General features: G+C 40.4%; 2 protein-coding genes across 5 annotated transcripts in view; one reads left to right on the plus strand and one right to left on the minus strand.

Moving 5' to 3' along the window:
* Positions 1-11: 11 nt before the first annotated feature.
* On the plus strand, positions 12-5,024 carry LOC143366310 (uncharacterized). The gene is made up of 2 exons (XM_076807262.1): positions 12-731; positions 4,351-5,024. Exons 1-2 carry the CDS (start codon positions 720-722, stop codon positions 4,642-4,644), a joined length of 306 nt encoding a protein of 101 aa, XP_076663377.1. The 5' UTR covers positions 12-719; the 3' UTR covers positions 4,645-5,024.
* A 946-nt stretch (positions 5,025-5,970) lies between these two features.
* LOC143366090 (uncharacterized) overlaps positions 5,971-22,426 on the minus strand; it is a 35,844-nt gene continuing 19,388 nt past the window's right edge. For 2 of the 4 annotated variants that reach the window (XM_076806866.1, XM_076806865.1), the window contains one exon: positions 5,971-17,865. In XM_076806866.1, the coding sequence (XP_076662981.1) occupies positions 17,802-17,865 (64 nt within the window). In that variant the 3' untranslated portion in view covers positions 5,971-17,801. The remainder of the gene's footprint in view (positions 17,866-22,426) is intronic. The other 2 variants (XR_013084659.1, XR_013084660.1) reach the window with 2 other exon arrangements.

The raw sequence follows: 22,426 nt of genomic DNA on the forward strand, positions 1-22,426 counted from the left end.
GACAAAGCCCTCGAGTCGGAGGAAGGAGCGATGCAAGAAGCTACTGTGCTGGAACGGTGGGTAAACTTTGAGCGTTCGAGCGGCAATCGATTTGCATTTCAATCTTCTGGGAATGTACTTTCTTCAGATTTATGCAAATGCGTCTATTCTCTTCCTTCACCAGAATATGGGAGAAGATTTCTTTTAGCTTGTTTGTCACTGGCGAAAAATATGAGAATGTTACAAGTCCCTCTAAATAATTATTCAGGGGTTATTTGGACTTCAAACGTGATTGAAGTCGAATGTTGGAACTACTTTAATTATTACTAGTTTGAGGAATCAAGTTTCCCTCCTGGGAGTATGCAAACGGTCATTCCGCAAAATGACAAAATCGATGCGCAATTCTGCGTGACGGAGGAACGTGATTCCCTGGGTGGCACTCCAACAGAAGCCGGGTATGGCGACTTTTTAAAGGAGAAAAACCCGATAATTTTCGCGTTCCTCGGTCGCGGCAGCATTAACGACAGGACAATTGGCCTGGAATAGGGTAAACAGCTGGTAAAAGAGTACCGAGAGTAATTGCTGTCGCCTGGAAGCAGGCGGTGCTCGGTGATCGGAAAGACTAGAAAGCTGCGGCCAAGCGAAACCGTATAAAACCACGCTAACGCGACCCTCGCTCATCAGTTCGACGAATAAATCTCTGTAAACTAGCGTCCAGCACGACGATCGACAAATCGACGATGAGTAACCTGGTAATTCTAACTACTTCTTTCTCTTTTCTTTGCAATTCGTTTACAAGGCTTTATTTAAGCTGGTGCGTGTGAATTTGCTGTTTCGCGTTTTGAGAAATGTCGCAGCAACTCAAAGAAATTAAATAGAATACATTAAATAGTTAAGAAGCAGAAGTTTGAATGGGAATATTTTCTGCTTTTTAACTATTTTATTTATTTGAATTCTTTGAGTGTTTAATTCCTGAATTGAGTTTCAGTTCTTAGGGAAGTTTGAACGGAAATATTTTCTGCTTCTTAACTATTTTATTTCTTTGAGCTTCTGCGACTTTTACCGAGTTATTATATCGAGTTAATTTCATACGCACCAACCAAATACTTTGGCTGGCCCTGGGTCAAGGCAACAAAAAGTTAAAGTGCAGTTTAGTATAACACTCGTGGGGAATGTAACTCGTGGCACCACTTAAAGGGGTAATTTCTGGTGCAAAAGTAAGTTTAGGATGGAAGTAAATGTTTTTCTCAGGGAATTGTATTTTGGGAAAAATAGAAGGTGAACAAGTGGAAACTTTGGGAAATACTAAGCTAGAAAATTGAAGAAGTCGAAGGCACTCGTGATTCATAATCGAGAGATTTTAAACGTTCGAGTGAACATGCGTAATCATTGATTAAATTATTTGGAAATTCTTCGGAAATAAATTATTCGAAGTTTGTACAATTGCACTAAACTACAACTGCAAAATTTCTATCAAATTGACGCGAAGCTCGTGTACACAGTTGCAATTAAAGGGCAAGTAGAAGAAGCCCATATCTGGTCGGACATTTCTTGTTATTTCGTTTAGTTAATTATTTCGTCACAAATTTACATTATCACGCGTGAATAAATTAACGTTGCGTTTAATGGACGTGTGGAAGCGTACGAAAGTTCACCTCTAGAATTCTTCTAAATTTCATTAAATATGAAAAAAGCACTTTCTCTAATTTTCTGTATTATGGTTTTGATTAAACGTAAGATAATATGACGGAGACGAAGCCGCTGTCCGACGCTTTTACATCGAACAGAACAAACTCTAATTGGCCCCATTAGTTCAACAGCTAATCGCCGGATGAAGTTATTCGCGGTACGTGGACGATATCGTGCTCTTAAACTGCAGATACCAGTTAATTGGTACGTCGTGAAATAATTAGCGAGCGGGCAAAACACGGTTGATCGATTTAACGACTGACAGCGAACGTCAGCCAGGATGTCATCTCGCGTGTTTTTGCTACTGACAATCATCGCTGTATAACGCGGCTCCTATTGTGCACGACCGACAGGGGGAAACTGAAGATTCCTTCTTCTGAAAGTACCCTTCGATCACGATATTCTTTCGTCAAGAACCATGACGCGTGAAACTCGAATGGTTAATTAAATTAATTAAATTTTCCAAACGATGTGGCTCGAATTAAAAAATTTTATAAGGGAGGTCGTTCCGCACGAAATCCGTAAAGAGGACAAATAGAGCTATACCTCATTTTTTTCTAATTTTTAAATAGTGCCTTGCTATTATAAAATTGCATTTGTTCAGAACAATTGCAAAATAAATGGTAAAGAATTTGTTTCTTTTAAGTGAAATAATTTTTATTAGGTGCTCTTATGTCTCCACTGTAAGCACGTCAAAGCTCATTTTTATCAATTTATAAATCATTGTTATAATTTATTGGAGAAAAGGTCAGCGCTATTTTTCAAAGAGGTGTAAGACCCAGTTTTTATAATTTTGAAAAATCCTTCGAGATACATTCATATATCACTAAATACTACAACGTATCCAAGCTTCAGCAAAATTCGAAATGTTAGTCCAAAATGTTTCCAAATTCGCGTTGAATGACTCAATGGTGAAAATCACGTTTCATTGCGCGATTCAGAGACACCCTTCTGTCAATTTTAATAATTTTCAGAAAAGCAGAAAACTTTGAGTTTTCCTTTTCACTCACTTTGTGTCCCAAAGCGCCCGCACGTTAATAAACACAGTAGTGTTACCATTTTTTAAAAAATCTAATCAATTTTCGCAACTTTCACAATTTCCGAGAATTTTCCAAGCTTCGTGATCCTCTTTTCATTAATCGTATTGTATCACAGCTGTGCACAGGAGGTACGTTTGTCCCAGCGAATAATTCGACCCGTATTGTGTCCAATTTCAGCACGGTTGAATCCCAGATACACCGCGAATAAATACTAGGGAGCTTAATTGCAATTTCCCCGTTGAGTTCGTCCAAGGGTGGCTCTTCGTGATTACGTCCCTTTGCCTTGTCCTTTTCGACGTATCTCCTAGAAGATCGGATACTTAAACATCCTTGGCCTCGAGGACCTCGTTAAAATTCGTCGTACCATTAGTAAAAAAAAAAAATAAAAATAAAATATCGTCTTTTCGTTGCGCTGTTATCATTGTCGTTGGATTTTTTCCATGAATATTTAAAGTAATTTGCGTTATACTTCAATTGTGTATGATCGTTATTCTATAGCAATTTTATTTATTTCTCAACGAGATTCCCTATTCAGATTAAATCTGCTCCCCGTGATTTTTGGTACCGCTCCGGAGGTAATCATTTAAAAGTTAAACGTCTTCCGGCTCAAAGGTACCCTTCATCCCCGAGGGCGGTCGACGAGGGGAATATTTACCCTTTAAGGGATACCCTCGTCTAGCAAGAAAACGACTAGAAAGCAACGTGCCGTGAAATACATGGTCAACGGTGGTTTATTTGACATGGTTTAATGGGAATTACGAGCAGCCAGCATTGACAGATGGACGACTCGAATCGTGAACAAAGGTGGCGGTCAGCAGCCGTGACGATCCGCGTCTCTAAAGAAAACGCCGACAATAGAAACGGGAACATTCTGACGCGAATGTTCCAGAGGGCAATGTTAACCCTGCTACGGTCCTCGTTTCAACTTGCGTTTAAAGACTCTGCGTCGAAAATGACTCCAATACACGAACTCGTGTTTTTAACAAAAGGGACACCGTTTAAAACAGAATAACTATTTTAAATTTTTTTTGAAAAGCTAGAAGGATTAGTTTACTAGGTCACGTGTTTCATCGTTTTGAAAAAAATTGCAATTGGCCGGAACAGCGAAGAAAATAGTGGAAGTCGCTTTTTCCCGTTTTTTATCCGAGCCCGTAATGAAAATTTAAAAATCCCCTTTATAGATTTAAGTAACTTATACAGATGCTAAAATTTTCATCACATAAAATCACCTCGAAGAATGGCCCCGAAATCCAAGATCTTGCGTTTTTTTTTAATAAAAAGAAAGAACAGTAATAACAGTCAAAGACGCGAAAAATGGTTTCATCAAATAATCGCTTCATCCACACCAAAACTTTACGAATTTTTTCTAAGCAATCGACGCGTTTGCAGCATATGGTGTTCCTTTTAAGCTTGTTCTCCTTTCAGCAAGCAGAATATATGAATTACCATTAATTTTCAATATCTTTTTTACAAATCTCCACCCATCCAGAGCTGCATACCCCCGATCCACCCCAGAAGCAGTGACCATCGCTTTTTGACCAGCCTGTATATAATAATTTTTCAAGCGTGACGGCTTCGTGGGCCTTTAAACGCTCAATTGCCAAGGCGATGGTGGTTAAAACATCCGGTTGCGCTATTTCAGAGCGTAACACTGATTCTTTTGTGCGGGGTCTACGGTGCTTTCGCTGGTCGTCGTTACATCGCCATACCGGTGGACGGGATCGACGTGATCGAGCTGAGCCCGATCGCCCTGCCAAGAATCCCGCGGCAGGCAGACGGCCTCGTGCCCCTAGCGCTCTCCAGCATTCGCCAGGAGGAACCGGAGAGCCGGCGCCTGGAGCGATCCAACCCCGTTCTGGATTACGTGGACTTCGGCGGACAAACTGGCTCGAACGGAGCTTTCAGCTGGTACGCTGACTACCCGGCGCATCACTGACGATTTCCATGGGGGAAGGGTTGATAGTGCGCCGCGATCGATCCTGCCGACCAGCGCATTCGGAGTTCTGTCGCACGGCCTTAATTCGCGAACAACGTCGGCGATTAATTGGATATACGGAATTAATCGCCGCTCCGTAGAAGCGCTTTGTTCGGGGGTGTTGCGACGCTGCAAGGGTCGCGGGGAGTGAAAACGACAGCGTGCTTGAATATTGCGACCCCTGGTTTGGGGGAGCGTAGCTCAGACACGCTTCAGCAGGTCCCGCTTCGGCCCTGCAGGCAAAATTAGGCAGGTGCCTAGGGCGTGAACTTGAGTAGGGGCCTAAAATGGTCATTGTTGGCATTTTTTGAAAATAAAGCTTCGAATGAAATATTACATGTTGGGTTTTCGATTAAGGTTACATCGTCGAAGAGGTGGACTAGATTCCATAATAATTAATAAATAATAAGAAAGGATCGATATAAAAAAAATATTTTCTACAAGTTTAAAGATGCCTCTTAATATCCCAAAAGAGTTTAATCCAATATGACCAACAGTTTTTTTAAAAAAAAAATCTTAAATATCAGTTACTTTTGAGGATATTACACGAGAATCCCCTCTTAATGTCGCCTGCAGACATAAATTAATAAACCACCAAGTGGTTAACACCGAAGATAACAATCTTCCCATCATTGCTAACAGCTGCGCCGGACCATGCCCAGGTCCCACAGCTGGTAGCCCCAGGGCCCGATCTCGGGGGCGCAAGCAGGGCAACTGGCCAGAAAAGAAAGGCAGAGATAATTAAAATCAATAAAAACCAATGGAAAAGTGAAACTTCTCCAAGAAGCAGCCAAAACGAAGGTAATATATGTTTGCATTTAGTATGAAACTTATAAATTGTTTTTAAATCACCCATATAATTACTATTACACTGTGGAATCTTGCATTTTCCCCCGCTTCTTATATTTATTTCCCTTCAATCGTTAAATCCCTTTTTTTAAATTAACAAAACTAGGCACCTGTATATATTTTATTTTGTTTCGTTACGAATTTTTTATATATATGAAATTTTTCATCAAATAAAAGGCTCTCGTTATTCAGCAACTACCCACAAAGAAATTTCACTCACCGTGAAAAATTATATTTTAAAATGATTATTTATAATTAAATATAAAGGGCGGCAAAAATCACGTTTGCCCAGAGTGGCGGAAGAACTACCTATTTAGATCGGGCCCTGAGTAGCGCACACCTACCGCCAGTGCCAGCAGTGAAAGAACAAAGGGTTAGCCGTCGACACCCTCCACTTCGTTACACCCACATAGCGGAGGGGGATTGCAGCAACGCCCGTTTAGAGTAATAATAGCTTTATTTCTCGGTATATCCACCATACCAATCCGTTACAATACAGTAAATAGCGAGAGGACGATAGAGTGCGCCTCCTCTGCGTGTTCTTTTTAATATCTATCATATTAGTTTGTTAGGTACAACGATAACAATCTCGTCGGGGCGAGCATCGATCCTCGCCCGTTACTCGCAATTAATTCAATCGGGCCGGGCCAATTCCGCCGAATCACGGAATCTTCGAGTGCGCCCATCGTATATCCCGCATCCGCGAACGGCCGAGGAACGATAGTGAACGATAGGATCAATCGAACGCTCGTTATTATCCTCGTCACGCTCCCCCGCTATCGATCCCCGACCTTTTCGTACTCGCTCGTTCTTTTCACGCTCGCCGAGATTTCTTCGGGACAGAAAGACAACGCGCGCCGTCGCGAGCGCGATCATCGCCTCGCGACGCACCGTCCCTTCGGTCGCCGACGGTTTCGTTCGGCTAACCGACTTCACTAGCTGGCGCTGCGTACACTCCCGCCTATAAGCGTCGCGCGAGACAGAACGCGGTGTCGCTGGCTCGCTGGTAAAACCGATCGAGTGTACTACTTACTTTGCACTGCGTCATAAAATCCTTAAAGATTAAAGGAATTCTTTCCTAAGCTTTTTACAACAATGGATTATAATCCACATGAAGAAAAACTGATGCATGTTGATATAGCTTTCAATTATTCTCATCGATAATAGTAGCTAGATTTTGGTTCGAAAATAAAACGGAGGATGATTTTTAAACAGAAAGGCTTGAGACAACTTCAAGTAAATTATTCGCTTTCTTTTCCTGTAGCAGATTAGCAATAGCTCATATGTTAGTTGTAGTGATTTCATTTCAAAATCTTCTCAACTCTTTTAAATTAAAAGATTAGATGATATTTCGCAGGAAGGGCGGTAGACGCTGTGGTGGTAGGGGTGAGTTTGAAGCTAATTTTTAAATTTTCGAAACTCGTGTCCGAAATTTTGTAAGGCTTCGAAACTCGAAACTCTCGAAACTTGAAATGCGGATTCTGTTTTGTAAGGGGAATATTATTATTTTTTGTATTATTATTATTATTATTATTATTGATATTACCGACTGAAACCCTTTAGTGCACAGAATACAGTGTGGTTGAAATTAAATTAAATAATATACTACAGTAATAAAAGTACAAACCACCCATTTCTTCTATTCAAAATATTATTATTATTATTATTCTTATTTCGAACAGAGAATAGAATAGCTTGCTTTAAAAACTAAGGTCAACAAATTTTTAGCATAAATTATGGTCAGTATAAAGTATGCTCTATTGGTCATAATTAGAAAAAAAAAGACAAACAAAAATATAACAATATTCTTACAAAATATTCTTATCCGACTTTCGAGAATTTCGAATCACGCGAAAGTGCAAAATTTCGAATTCTTGAAATTCGAAACTTTCTTGGATTTCTCGAAACCTTAGAACCCATTCCTACTTGTCAGCCTAGGGGCACCGAATCTCCAAACCCACCCCCGCAGCGACCTCAGTGCCACCAGAAGTGCAACTTAGAAGTATTTAGGAATTTCCACTTCGTACAATACTCGATAAGTGACGTTTTATGGACGAGAGTGTACGGATCATAGTCACTTATCTCCGCTGTCCTTCCATCCCTTATTCCCTTCTCTCTTCCCCGTTCGTTCAATGAGAAACGTTTCAGGAACATAGGAGCGTCGCAGCGCGAAAAATATAGTCTGCGGAGCACGGCGCCGCGAGCTTCCCCGCGGGGCCAGTGAATTATAGAATCTGCGGATACAAATGTAACACTTGGTGCGATTAGGCAGAGAGTTCTTTGGAGTCCCATCGGCGTTGCCGACGATCGAACGCCGCGAAAACAATTTGTACGTAAGGTGTCACCGCTCCTGTATAAAAAGGTGTGAGAATGTCGCAGGTTAGTCGAGAGATATTCCTAAGTTACTAGAAGTTTGATTAGGTACAAGTACTCGTAGAAATATACTATCAGAAACGAACGTCTCCACTCGAAATTATGCGAGTCCGAAATTATACTACCCTTTGCTAATCAGACACTAGCATTTCAAACGAATTATTGTACTCGTTGCAGTTACAGAAACTCTAGCATTCGGTGTCTTGCAAAAGGACTTTGATAACTTGAAGAATTTCTCTGTGGAATTTGTAGATAATATCGAGGTGACTTTTTGTCGAAGTACAGTGGAATTAACGATCCCTTATTTGCCTTTTTGCTCGCTAATTTAATCAATATGCCTTAAACAATGCTCAACGATTTCTGTCTCTCGACGACTGAACGTACAAAGCTATGCCATTCCTGTAATACTGCGCCAGGTGGGAATGAAGATCGTTGGGGAGGTACAGTAGGACCTCCATTACCCGAATGGGGTACAGCTGTTCGATTAAGGGGTTATACCCAGTCATGCGGTCGAAAAGAGGCTAATATTGGTGAATTTTTTTTGAAGAAACGGAAGCGTATATTTTTATAGAACTTTTTGCGCTTAAAAGAGCAATATCTAAAGAACATTTGGTAATTTTTTCGTACAAAAATATTTAAGTTTATAATAAAATAACAAGCGACATCCAAGAAGCATTTTTAAAAATTTGGTTTTGCGGTGAGCATTGCCATTCGGAACCAGATTATCTAAAATCAAAAAACAAAAAAGATTTCGTTAGTATATTAATGTATCCTCAAGTTGACGGAGAGAATTTTCCGAAATATTAAGTTAAAACAAAATGGCGGCTATTTAAAGTTGAAATCCTGATATTTTTGTGTGATTTTTGCAGTGCTTCTTGGATGTCGCTTGTTATTTTATTATAAACTTAAATATTTTTCTACGAAAAAATTACCAAATGTTCTTTAGATATTGCTCTTTTAAGCGCAAAAAGTTCTATAAAAATATACGCGTCCGCTTTTACAAAAAAAAATCACAAACATTCACCTCTTTTCAGCCGCCTGACTAGGTATAACCCCTTAAGGGACCTTTTGCACAACGCTTATTTTTCCAAAGTTAACTTTCTTACAGTTTCGATAAAATAGACTTCGATGACTCTTAAATAAAAATAGCAAATTTTTTTATAGACATATAGCGTAAGCAGGGGGTGACTTTGTGACTAATGGAGTTACTTTGCACTTCTCTATTTCCATTTGCACTTATTTATTCCCACTCGATGCAGGTTGACTCTGCGACTTCAAATTTTATTTCTCAATTAACTATAAAAGTAATCATTGATTTGTCTATCATAATGTATATGTAGTTTTCGCGTGATATTTGAAAAGTATGAAGGAGTGTCACCCAAAGTCACCCCCGCTTACACTATCCGTATCATATTAGATCGATAGAATGGGAATTACTTTTAAAAAACATAGAGCGCTAGAAAAAAGGGTACCCCATGACAGCGTGCTCCAATTCGGATAACAGAGCGTTTAGTTATGGTCCACTTTGTATAACAGAGATCCTACCGTATCACAAACGCCCGATCGCACACCCAACATTGTACTCACTGAATTGTATAATAACGAGCTAACTGTATAATATCGGTCGAGCGCACGCGTTGTGCATAAATGGCATTAAATACAGCACCGAGGGGCCATGTTCGTCTCGCAATGGCACGCCATAAGTATATTAGCTGTGTCGTTGAATATAATTAAACTGCTTCGAACCATAACACACCCACATACTGCTAAAAACAATTGAGGAGTTGAAATGATAAACGACGTAAGTGGCAAGAAAATAGAAAATAATTTTTTCAGTGAAAAAGGATATGATTTGCACCCGGTATGCGGTGGTAAAAGTTATAAGTGCTAGAGTAATTTATTCCAACTATTAAGGCCATCGCAAGAGCTAAAATCATAAGTGCCATTTTCGCTTCGGTGAAAAACAACGAAAGTGCTATCAATCTCCACCGCCCTAATCTGTACCTTTCCTTCTAAATTTGTAAAGATGGTAGGATAAACCAACCAGTAATTGACCGCATACCAGTGAATGACCATTAGGCAAAGAAATGTCAAATATAAATTTAAACATTATTATATGTTTATAAATGGAGTGTAGTTGCACTTTTAATATCCTATATTTTTATATTTACTGGGCTTTTACACGTTTTGCATTTTATAATTTTTTTTTTAAATTACGATAAGAATAAGTAATTATTTTTATAGAAATTTCAAGAAAAATAAATTTAAATGCAATTCAACAGTTGTTTTGTTGTTATACATAAATATGTTCAAGTATTAGTCTCAAAGGTCTATAGATTCAACAATTCGATCATTCACTGGTTGGTTTTTTTCTCTTAAAATTTTTCACCAGTGTCACATCGCTAACCATTTCATCTCCTCAATTACAAGCTCACAAACGAATCATTAAAACCAACCGAGCACGAAAAATAAAAAAGGGCATCACATATTCGATATAGAAGTAGCCTTACTATCTAACACGTACGAAACACTGAAACTTTGAAAATATCAGATACCTAATTAAGACGCAAAATTATCTTGAAATCACAATAGATACGTATGCACACGTTCCCGATGCTTCATAGGATTTTGAAAAAGAATAACGGAGTTGACTACTTAACGAGGCGACAGTCCGCCTGTGGAATAATGTTAAAAATGTGCAATTCGCTTCGTTAAACGGCGATTGAACCGCACACGGAACGGCAGAAAGTTAACTCTTCGAACTTTCCCGATCCTTTCTTTCGAACAAAAGATATTACGTACACGGGGGGTGTAGATGGTATCGCCTCGTATAACATAACTAAATTTACTTTCAGTCACGCGAGAGGCTCCCTATCCGCCACGAAGTTGTTGGCTAGACGTTAGAACCGTGCGCCTCGTGGCAGGTGTTGCGGGAGAAAGATTGAACGGAATTAATTGCACGGCTTTTTGCTTCGGTGATAATAAACGATAATAATGGCCGTTGATAAAGCTGCAGCGCGTTATCGCGGCCATTCTCACGAATCTCCATGCTTTCACCCTCTCCGCAATAAAAACTACATAGGTACTAATGGTAACGTGTGTAGCATTTAAATCTTAGTCGATAATTAAAATTTCCTTTCAAGCTTCAGAAAAATATACTTTCGAATTCTAGATTCAAAATATTCAATTTTCAGCTCCGGATTTCTTCGTAGATCGATGCAAATAGTTAGCGTTGAACGTGATCGATCATTGTGCTGTATTTTTTTATAGAACTGTCTTCCATGATTAATCACGAAAATGCAGAGTTATGTTGTATCACCGATATTGGTAATTGAAAAGCAGGGAATGTCACAAAACAGCTTTATCGAGAAAATTATGGTTCAATAGTTTAGTTGATCAGTGAAGAAACAAGGTTGAAGGTGAATTTAATTTTCTTATATAATTTGCTTAGGCGAAGAGTGGGGCCATTCCGTATTTTCTTCTTACCGGGTATTTGAACTTTATAACAGTTTGTGATTCGACAGTTCGGTAGCCCCAGTTGCCACCAACAAAATATGCTATAAACCACAAAATCACAAAAAATGGACATATCCTGCTTTTCCCCTTATCCTTTAATTGCCATTGCAGTTTTGCCATTTTAATGCACAGTTTTGAAGTTTTATGAAAATTGAAGATTTACCGATGCGTGTAGCAGCTTCAAAATTAAAGAAGATACGAAGCAGAATGAGAAAATGTATTCTACGGTTCTTCATTGATTTTCTTTCTTTTTTAATCGATCCTACACAATTTACATAATACATACGTGCGCTTCTGTACGACACATCTAATACATACAACGCACTCAGGAGAATAATCGCTTTTGAACCACGCAAACGAACAACGTTATCCAGGCACAACTGTTTAAAATCAACTGAGAACGTGGAATCGAATCTGCGTGTCTCATTGCCGTTAAATGGAAATCGAAAACGATGTAAGTACAAACTCACTGTCCACCGCTATTCCTATATAATAATGATCCGCACATTCTCTACAAATTCCAACAATCTGCAACTATAATTGCGAACGAGCAACAACACGAGGAAAAAATACAATTGCGATTTATTAAATTAACACACAGTAAACAACGCGCGAAACTCCCGAAACATGGAACATTTTAAAAAAATATCGCATCTTTTAAACTAGCAATCCCACAGAAGAAGTCACCGAAGATTACTATCCTTTGGCGATGAATCATTTCTAAATACAATTATCCTAAATTAGTAACCACATTCTCGGGCTAATAAAAAAAAATAGATACTTCCAGATCAAGGATCATTACCCCCAAAATGAGATTTTTAATCAATACTGGCGAACTGATTAAGGGGAGAATCCTATTTTCGGGGCTGAAAACATAGCAACATTTGGGATTTTTTAAAAAAAAAACTAGCGGTTCGATTAATTTGAAATTTGGACCACGTTATCTTCAAAGATGCATAAAAACGTGGTCCAAATTTGAGATGAATCGAATCGCTAGTTTCTTAGAAAAAAAATCCTAAATTTGTATATGTCTTTAGCCCATAAAATACGATTCTCCCTTAAGATACTATCCAAAATAGGAAAGCATGTCTTTAGAAATATTTTTTCTTGGAGACGGGAGACTGGAGCCAACAAAAATGAATGAACTCGGCTACCAATTAAGTTAAGTTAAAATTGCTAACTAATTGAGAAAAGCTACATCTTTCTCCATATTTATAAACATCCATATTTCGGGATTTAATGTAAGACACAGGCACCAGACATTACGCATAAGGAGCAACCACCGCGTATCGATAATTAATTCCTCGCGTCGACTACAGCGAGCTTCTATCGTTTCTTCTGCGCGCCGAGTTTTTCCACGTTTCCCCGGCGGCGTAGATGCAATTCCAGTTGAGTAACTCGAGTTCCTTGGGAATCGGAGACGCTAATGGCTGATTACGAGCGGTGCTCGTCCTTGGTTCTAACGCCGTTATTACCTCAAATTATGACAATCAAGCTCCAGTGGTCGCGCAGCCGTTACACTCGTAACTCCTCCATGAATATTTAATAGGCATCGCACACAGTGGCAACGATCGCCGCCGCGATACAAAAATAACGCTTTCGCCGTTCGACACGCCCGCGAGTTAGAGCTTCCAAGGTAGATAAACAGCTCGAAGCGGAATTTCGCGAGATCGAGTGTCTCGGAGATGTAACGTTGGAACAGAGGAAGCTAAGTTTCCACCCACGTCACACTAGTCTTACCAATGAACAATTTTTACAGAGAGAAAAGAAGCGGCGCAAGCTTCGAGGGAATTGAAACTGCGAATAATACTGAATGTTGAATTTTTAAAAATCTTACGCGAAACCTCGAGACACTAACATCCCCCTGAACGAAGTGTGTGTGTGGGGGGGGGGGTGTTTGCTAGTGCTATGTATTATATTCTGCAAATTTATTTACGCGCAGTGGAGCTTCGATTCGAAATTCAACGTAAGCGTCCCTGGCAAAATTTGAATTCATACTCCGCTGACAAATCTTCAATGCTGAGATAAAATAATTCACGCTCCTGAACTGGAGACTCGCCGAAATATTTCCAACAGGAACAGCCAAAGGAAATTTCGTCAGATGCAATCAAAGCACCACTGCACCCCCTATTCATAATTCGATCATCGCTAGACCCTAAATAATAAGTCGTATTTCGAAACGCTTCATAGATTATTATTTGGCATAAGTTCGTCGAATCGATCCGCATCCCGCCATCTGAGACTCTAGCAAGCAACTGTCCCCTTGATCGCGTCGAGCCTGAAACTCCAACCCCCTCCTGCGATCGAGGCAAAGGAGAGCAGCCCCGATACATGTTCGCCGACGCTTCGCTGACCTCTTAAGATGACTACACCTATGGATTAAGCCTAACAACTAGAACTCCCATTATTATGCCGTATATCCTTAAACTGCCACTTATCATGCCGTTTTACGTGTTTTCACAGAGAGTACAGACACGGACACAGAGAGACAGACACGCGTTTAAATATGTCCCGTTCACGGACGCACAGCGATTAAGATTAGACACGGTTCTTCAGTTGTACGGGGATGTCCTTTGTCCTGTAGGTTCGGGTGTTTCGATACTTGTACCCGGCGTTTGGATCGGAATAGAAGTATTGATACTACTCGCGCGTGGGTGGAAAAGTATCGATACGTATTGGTATGGAATAGATTATTATTCTTCGTGAAAAATGTACCGTAAACTGGGGGAACATTGGCAGTTACTTAACCTTTTGACTGCGGCGCACTCTCGGAGAGAACCATCGATACGGACGGCGTGATATTCACATATCAGTCGCTGCGACTGGTTGCCCACTGACCAAAACGGTAGCCGGAGATTTAATACCACTCTTAGGGGTTAAAAAAATAAATAATTGCAAATAAATTAACAATATTCAGTTTTTCTTTCGTATTATATTAATAGACTTTTGAGACCGTATATACACGCCTTTCGTAGTCAAAGGGTTAACATGTATTAAAGATGGAAAAGGATACAAATTTTATGCATTTTGACACTTGTAGTACAATCACAAACGATGCGATGTTATAATAGGATACTTAAAGCAAATGTAAAAATGTTAATGTTTGTATTATATAAGAAAATGTTCCAAAACATGACAATATTGCTCCAGTTTGCGGTAATTCTGCATTATCCATGGTGCCTCGGTGACAAGAGAACGCTTTTTGTGGAGGATTACGGTGTTTGTGAATAAAAAAACCTATTTAGTTGTCCACTAGAAGAAACGCCCACCGACAATCTTCCTCATTGAGCTCTTATTATTTTAACAATAATGACAATTAAAGGAAAATGAAAAAATCGGTAAAAATACTTGTTACTTTAAAAAAATCCTTTCTTTCGATACCTCATAAGTATCGAAACCAAAAATACTGGGTATCGAATGAAAAGCATCGTTACTTGTATCGAAACAACCCTACCTGTAGCCTCTTGAGCGCTTAAAAACTCCGCTCGACGTTACTACGCGCGCATAAAGCCTCCAATTGCGGCTTCCTCTTCCCCCTTGCGCTCACGCGGGCGCAGAGACCTGCTGCACCTTGCACGAGTCCCTCGCACAGGGGCTTGAGACGATTTTAAAAATAATTCACATTTTCTCATCCAGCAACTTAGCAATAACTCATATCGAATTAATTTTAAAACTGTCCCAACTCTTTCGAATTAAAATACTTGTTAATATTTCACGGGAAGGGCGACAGACGCTTGTTAGCCTAGGCGCCAGATCTCCGAATCCGCCCCTGGCGAGGACGAATGGCTTTAATCGAGAATTGCATCGACAGCTAGTGACGGGATCAAGGATATCGCACGTGGTATCGAAATGTACAGCATTCATACTCTGAAGAATAAAATTCCACTTAGAAGCACTGCTATTATTCTTCGAGAATAACATATTAAAATTTATTCAAATCCGTTTACAAGCACTGCTATTAAACAAACTCTAACGCTACGTTCGAAGAGCATTTCGAAAGAAAAATAGCAGTTATTTGTGAATACTGATAAAAATGCTGAAGCATATTTGGTGACAAGTGTTTTATGACATCAAGTGATAACTGGTGGCCTCTTGGTCAGTCTCTTAGTTACAGAAGAGGCTTAGGAGATTGTTCTGAAAGGTTCGAAGATCCTCGCGTTATCGGACCACACGTGCGACCATTCCTAATCTCGATACCAGTTGAATGATATCAATCGCGTTAAATGGAACGTTCAAGTGCGTCAATAATACTTCATTCTTATGGCACTGTGATATTCCCTACATCGATCCCATCACTACACCAATAACAATCTCGTGGAATTGTTCACACGCCATACACCTGCCAGATTCAATTATCATTACCGAGGCGTTATCACGAGGTAAAAGGCTTGTATAGCTCGAGTCGCAACGAGGAATCGATATTGTCACTTCGTAAATTGCTTGGTATATACGTTGTACGTGATCATTCTGTGTGGAATTTTCTTTGAAGTGGTTGAGGAGGTAAATAATAAAACGGAGAATTAAAGTGTATGCAAAAGAATCTCTAACTGCTATGATATAAGCTCCTATCGTACAGAGTGACAATAGAAACTGGGATTCAATGGCGCTGCCAAAGAAGAAGGAAAAAGGAGATTAATGTAACCACGATTTAAATAATTCAAGAGCTATATAAAAAGAAACGAAAACTGGATTTTATTCTTTAAATAAATATTTATAATCACCTAATAAATTCTATTGAATTCGCGTTAAAAATATTTTTAGCACATCAATCTTGCACCTACGATAAAATTGAAAAACCTTTCAGTGCCCGTTTCGCCAGTAGCGGATTTAACAGGGCGGCTGATCCGCAGTTACCGCCTGGACCCCGCTCAGAAGGCCCCCCAGGGCCTCATCTCCAAAAACAAAATTAGGATTAGGTATAGGCGTATAGGTATCCAAACACTACATTTTTGCGTACAACTACACTTGGCTTGTTTTTAGTAAACTACCTCTTCATTTTCCCGAAAAATGGGCCCCTGCCCAGAAGGCCCCTAGGGCCCTATCTTAAAAAAAATAATGATTTTAACCAAACACTATATTTTGTTCTGTACTACTACACTAGTTTTTAGTAAACTACATCTTCATTCCCCCCCCCCCAAAAAAATGGGCCCCTGAGAACGTTTGCCACCTGGGCCTTTTTTCTTAAATCCGCCACTGCGTTTCGCCTACCTCCGAGTGAACATCGCGATCTCAAGCATTTACAAAAATACTCTCGTATGTATACGCGTGCCTGCCGCATACCCAACCTAGTCCATCAAAAAACGTATGTACCCTTTTGTCGCGGGTATAACTCAAGAAAATTCGTCACATTTTTCTTCGAGAGATTAAAAGTTAGACCGAGAAACAAAACCCTGCAAGTGATTGACGTCATTGCATGCAACCCGGTTCTTGTTAAAATTGCAGTTGCATCGCAGCGGTGGACGAGCGCTGAGCGACCATAGGGTTAACCGGCTCTCTGTACTTTTTCGGAGCCGTTCCTGCGGGGTTACTACGGGTTACAGGAACCTTCCCTCGGTTAACCGGATTCGGGTTAGGCGGCGGTTACGATCCCTGATAAAAACTCAAATTTGCGTACTAAGCCATCGACACGTCGAGAAGCCCGCGTTGTAAAACGGCCAACCAATCCTCCACAGAAGGTATAAAATCGAATGACAATAGCGAGTCCCTCGTTGCTGCCGCGAGGGAAAGGTACCATTCCTCCCCGCACTCGCACCGTCGAGAATTCGTTCCCGACCGCTCGCAGGCCCGCGGACCCCGAGGGAGATCCGCCGGCGCAGCTTTGTGCTTTTCTGAACCGAACGGAATTCGCAGTAATACTGATCGCCCACTTTCACACGGGGGTCGCACGCAGAGATCGGCCGAGCCGGACCATTCGCGGTATACTCTAGACTGACAGCTATCTGTTACACAAAATATACTCGACTCTTCGTCGAATCCTCTGTCAACCAGGATCCGAGCCGCAAGCAACATTCTCTTAGTGTTTCCAACGCAATCGAGCGACTCGACGCGACTGTTTATCACATATACTCGATCCTGAGGTCCAAAGGAAACGTCGGCTAAACGGAGATCGTCCTCGGCTCCGAGTTGCAAGAGCGCTGTGACTTTTATTAGCAAGACGAATCACCGCGATACCTCCGTCACCGGAGCTCCCATAGGTCTCCCTTTCTTTAATGGGGCTTGCTCCATCCTCCACGGTGAGCGACGGTGATCGTGACGGTCTAAGGAAGTTGTTCACGTACCTGTTGAAGTCCAACGTAGATCCTGTACGTACTCGGTTTCGTTCACATGGTGTACTGAGACAGCAGAATTCGGGGGGTCGTCAGGTTGCTCGGTGGCTCGGGTCAAGTGGTGCACCAAGCGAGGATCACCTTCTTGAACGGCACGAAGATCGCGCGGTCCGGCTCACTGGAACACGAGATCATCGAGAACACCACGTTAATCACGAGTTATTCTTTTTACTGTATGTATGGTTCTTTAACGCGTTTCTTGTCACGCGGGCCATTTATCAGTGGTGAAACTTTTCTTCAAAGCAGAAAGGTGGTAGGTATTTTTTAATTCACAAGGGAGCATATCGAACCCTCACAGGCCGATTTTAATGGGGCTTTGGAAAAAAAGTAGCTCTCAGAAAAATATTTGACACGTAACCTTTATTATCGGCAATCATCCATGTTGAAGTTTTTCAGTTTTTTATGTACGCTTTTACAAATAATGTAAAATAAAAAAATTGTCAGAATGTTGAAAATTATTCAAGTTATTTGATGCTAAAGATGGTCCCGCGTAGCGCGCAGTTGTAATCGGTGTACATAGTGCCAGGGGAACCAATCATTTAAAAGCAAAATGCTTTGGGGTGAATAATTTCTACGCTAATAGTTATAGTATGCAATTTTGCTGGGCGAATTTAAACAAAAATTATAAAAGTTACACGCAAATCAATTTTTTCCACACATTTTTATGGGAAAAAATCGTCTTTACTCAGTTATAAAATGTTTTACAAACATCCAATGTTGATGCCGAAATTCCACACGACGGAGAAAGGAATTCTACAGCTTCAGTTAAAATTTTAAGCGAAAATATTCATTCGTTCAAGAGTTATGATGTACACCGTGTTTGAAAATGTAGTTTCAAGATAAACGGCTTCAAAGTGTAGTCCCCTACGCCAATACCGCTCTGCGAGGCCGTAACTCGACGGCGCACTTAATTACGTTCAGCGCTATAATTTCCGTAATTATTCGAATTTCTTCACGAGACATTGTTGTAAATGTTCACTTTCAGAATTAATAATAATAAAAAAATCGATTTTTCAAGATTTCAATAGTCCTACGCCCCCTTAAAGCACTCCTATCGTACCCATTACTCGAACAGCTTCTATAATCACAAAAACTGCGCGAGTAACATCAACCGTGAATGGAAAGTGGGTCAAATGCATTTTACTAACTGCAGCCTTGCAAACCAGTTCCATGTAACATGGGAGAATCGACTAAGCCTAAATGTTTCGGTGCTAATAAGTCAGGGAAAAAAGATGAAACGACTGCGGGTCTATGATTTGCCAGTTGCAACGGGGGAGCACGTGAGGAACACCGCGCTCCGTTGCAAAGCGTTGTACAATGCAGTTACGAATTAACAGTGGAGGAAGAAAAAAAGCTGATGACCGGTTGGGGATCAATGTTGCACGGCTCTCGGTGCAGCCGCGGCTGCCTTTCACGGAAGAATCGAACGAAAGCGACGTAACACGTGCATTGTAACAGGGACCCGTTGCACCAGCCCGCAACTCATTTGCATTTCCCCCGTGGAACACTTCGAGCCCTCGGCGGCGTGCGCTCGCATTTTTACCACTCTATAAATCACGAGAAATAAGGACGAGTCACGCAATTGGAACGACATTTTAAACGATGGTAGTTATGTCTCCGGAGCTCCCTTTTCCGCTCTTGCAAATCGCAGTTTTTATGGAACAGTCGGAGAAACGGGTTCCGAGCAAGTGTTTCAGAGGTAAGTGCAAATTAAGTATTGAATTGAGGACTGAAGATTTTTAAAGTAAGCATTAAATTAAGTACTGAAGATTTATAAATTACGTATTGAATTAAGTACTGAAAATTTTTAAATTAAGCACTGAAGATTTTTAAAGTAAGTATTGAATTAAGTACTAAATTTTTTTAAATTAAGTATTGAATTAAGTACCTGCTGAAAAATTTAAATTAGTATTGAATTAAGTACTGACAATTTTTAAATTAAGTATTGCTTTAAGTACTGAAAAAATTTAAATTAAGTATTGAAGTAAGTACTAAAATTTTTAAAAGTAAGTATTGAATTGAGTACTGAAATTAGGCCTCAAGGATTTATTTGGATTCTTAATATTTAATTGATAGTATTGATACGATTCGCCTCTCATCTGCGAGAGTTTATATCGTAAATGAAATTTTAATATGTCAGAGTTCTATACTAAATTTTAAGATTAGCGAATTTAGTAATACAAAGTAGTGAAAGCTTATGGCACGTGAATAAATAATGGATGAACGCGGGCTCGATCTAATTCGAGTTTCTATTCTGGAGGAAGGTACTAGAATCGAAGGCATTCCTTTGGGGGACAATTACGTCTTATCAACAACCGGAGCCCTGTGGGTGGCGTTGAAACTGCGTCAGGAATCTCTGCTCGGTTGTATTTCCATGCACAGCTGGGGTTACACACGAAGTCTTGGAGCTAACGCATTAGATGCCTTCTCGAGATCAAAATCTGAGGAGGTGCACTTTCAGGGACGACGATCCGTCACGCGAGCATCGCGAGCCAAACTCGGAGCGATTTTCCAAGGCTCTCGCAGAAGGAGGTTTCTCACGATAACGTATGTGACAGTGCTCGCTATCGACCATGCACAGAGGCAAGAACGTTTCGTCCACAGCGCCAGCCATGAGTACACGGCCGCTGCCTTACATGGTGGCCTTAGAATCGTGGAACAGTGTATTCTCTCTCAAGCGGTATCGATGATTAGATCTCCCGATCTCGTCTAAACATTTGTTCCTATCCAGACACTGTACACTGCCGAGTTGATTCGAAAGGGCGTATCTGTAACTTTCGCTTAAATTCAGTTATTGCTGTCAGCTAGCACAAAAATAGTTTATCTATACGCACGTATATTAAATGAGGCATTGAGAGCAAAAACGGACTAACCCACATTGAAAAGAAATTAATTTTTCCTATTTTATATGATTAGCACAGCCAAGCACACAAACATTTTCTGCTTTATATATTAAGATAAATAAATTAGTAATAAGTTAATTATTCAGCGTTTTTCGTTTTACAGATTTGTCAGAAATATTTAGATACCTTTTTATTCAGATTTAATATTTAAACCTACTCCAATTTATATGAAATACCGATGGCATGACACAAAATACTAAAAGTCATTTATCTCAGAGCCACCTTTCGAACCGATATGCCTTTTGAATTAACACGACAGTACAGGATGTTTAAAAAATTGTGAGCAATAAAATATACGAGGAGAGACGAGTGCTGATGAATTTGGAAAGAAACAAAGATTCACTATAAGTAGCACTATAATACCTACGTAGTATACTATATAGTATATACTACGAACGATACTATATAGGCGAAAATTTAAATTTGAATTTTCAGTTGGCCTGGGTCCAGTATAGTTGTCTTTTGATTAACCAACCACAACTGTAAAAAATGTTGGAAAAATATTCATGTCTGCAGGTTCCTTTTTCTGCTAAAAATGATTATATAATCATACTATATAGGCGAAAATTCAAATTTAAATTTTCCGCTCCGCCCTACTACGTAGTCTCGTACTGACCCGCGCAACGCGAGCAGGCGATCGTCGGACTGCCGTGCTTCAGGCACTCCTGACCCAAATGTTAAAGCATTTCGTTACTCTTGATTCTCGTCTTATTTTTCCACGTAGTATCACATAGTTTATTTTCCACTATCCGTTACTGAACACCCTGTATGTAGTCGATGCTAGAATTGAATAGAGCATTGTATATGGGACTGCGACGTGCCAGGTCGGATCTCGGGGCGACCTATAGCCCCGACACGATGGAGACAGCATTACTTATTCATTGTGTCGTCGAACGGCGAAACACTTGGGATAAAGCTGCCGTTACGTCGAAGCGTCGGCTCACGGGCACCTAAGAGTTCAATTTCGCGAACGAAGAACGATGGTGAATTTGAAGAAGGGCAGAGCGACCAGGGGACGTTGGAAAGCTGGACTCCGAGAGCCTGCAACCTTAACAGCTATTGGTCTCATCAGGGGCGAATTTGAAGATTGACGCCCCTAGGCTGGGAAGCGTCGGCCCCGCCCTCTCCGTCAAATATTGTTAAATATTTTAATTTAAAAAGGTTGAGACAATTTTTAAATGAATTCAATATGACAACTCACGTGTGAGACATTGAAATGAAAAAAGGGAATTGTTTTTAAAGCTGTCTCAAGGTTCTGTGTTTAAAGCATTTCCAATTTCTTTCGCTCAAAATTTTTCGCTCTCTAAAATTTGATGCCTCCCAAAATTTATCACTCCCCAAAAGTTGATGCTCTCCAAAATTTGACGGTCCCCAAAATTTGATGCCTCCCAAAATTTGCCGCTCCCTAAAATTTATCACTCCCAAAAATCTATCGCTCCCAAAAATTTGCAGCTTCCCAGAATGTATCGAACCCCCAAATTTGCCGCTCCTCAAAATTCACTGCTGCTCAAAATTGGATACTCCCTGAAATTTGCCGCCCTAAGCTGCAGCCTACTTAGCCCATACCCAAATCCAGCCCTGGGTCTCGTGAAAGAACAACCCGAGACAATCTGTCCTTAGACTGTAAGTTTCACTTGCTGCATGCGGTAGTGGACTTTAGGGAATGAGAACGCTTTGAGGAACTAAGAGGGTAGAAATGAATAGTGGGATATAATGAAATGAATTTGGAGAGGATCGAAGAATCGGGTTTATGCGAAACTAAACTTCTGAGTGTGA

The sequence above is a fragment of the Andrena cerasifolii genome, chromosome 2 (genome assembly GCF_050908995.1).
Source record: "Andrena cerasifolii isolate SP2316 chromosome 2, iyAndCera1_principal, whole genome shotgun sequence".
NCBI classification, from domain to species: domain Eukaryota; kingdom Metazoa; phylum Arthropoda; class Insecta; order Hymenoptera; family Andrenidae; genus Andrena; species Andrena cerasifolii.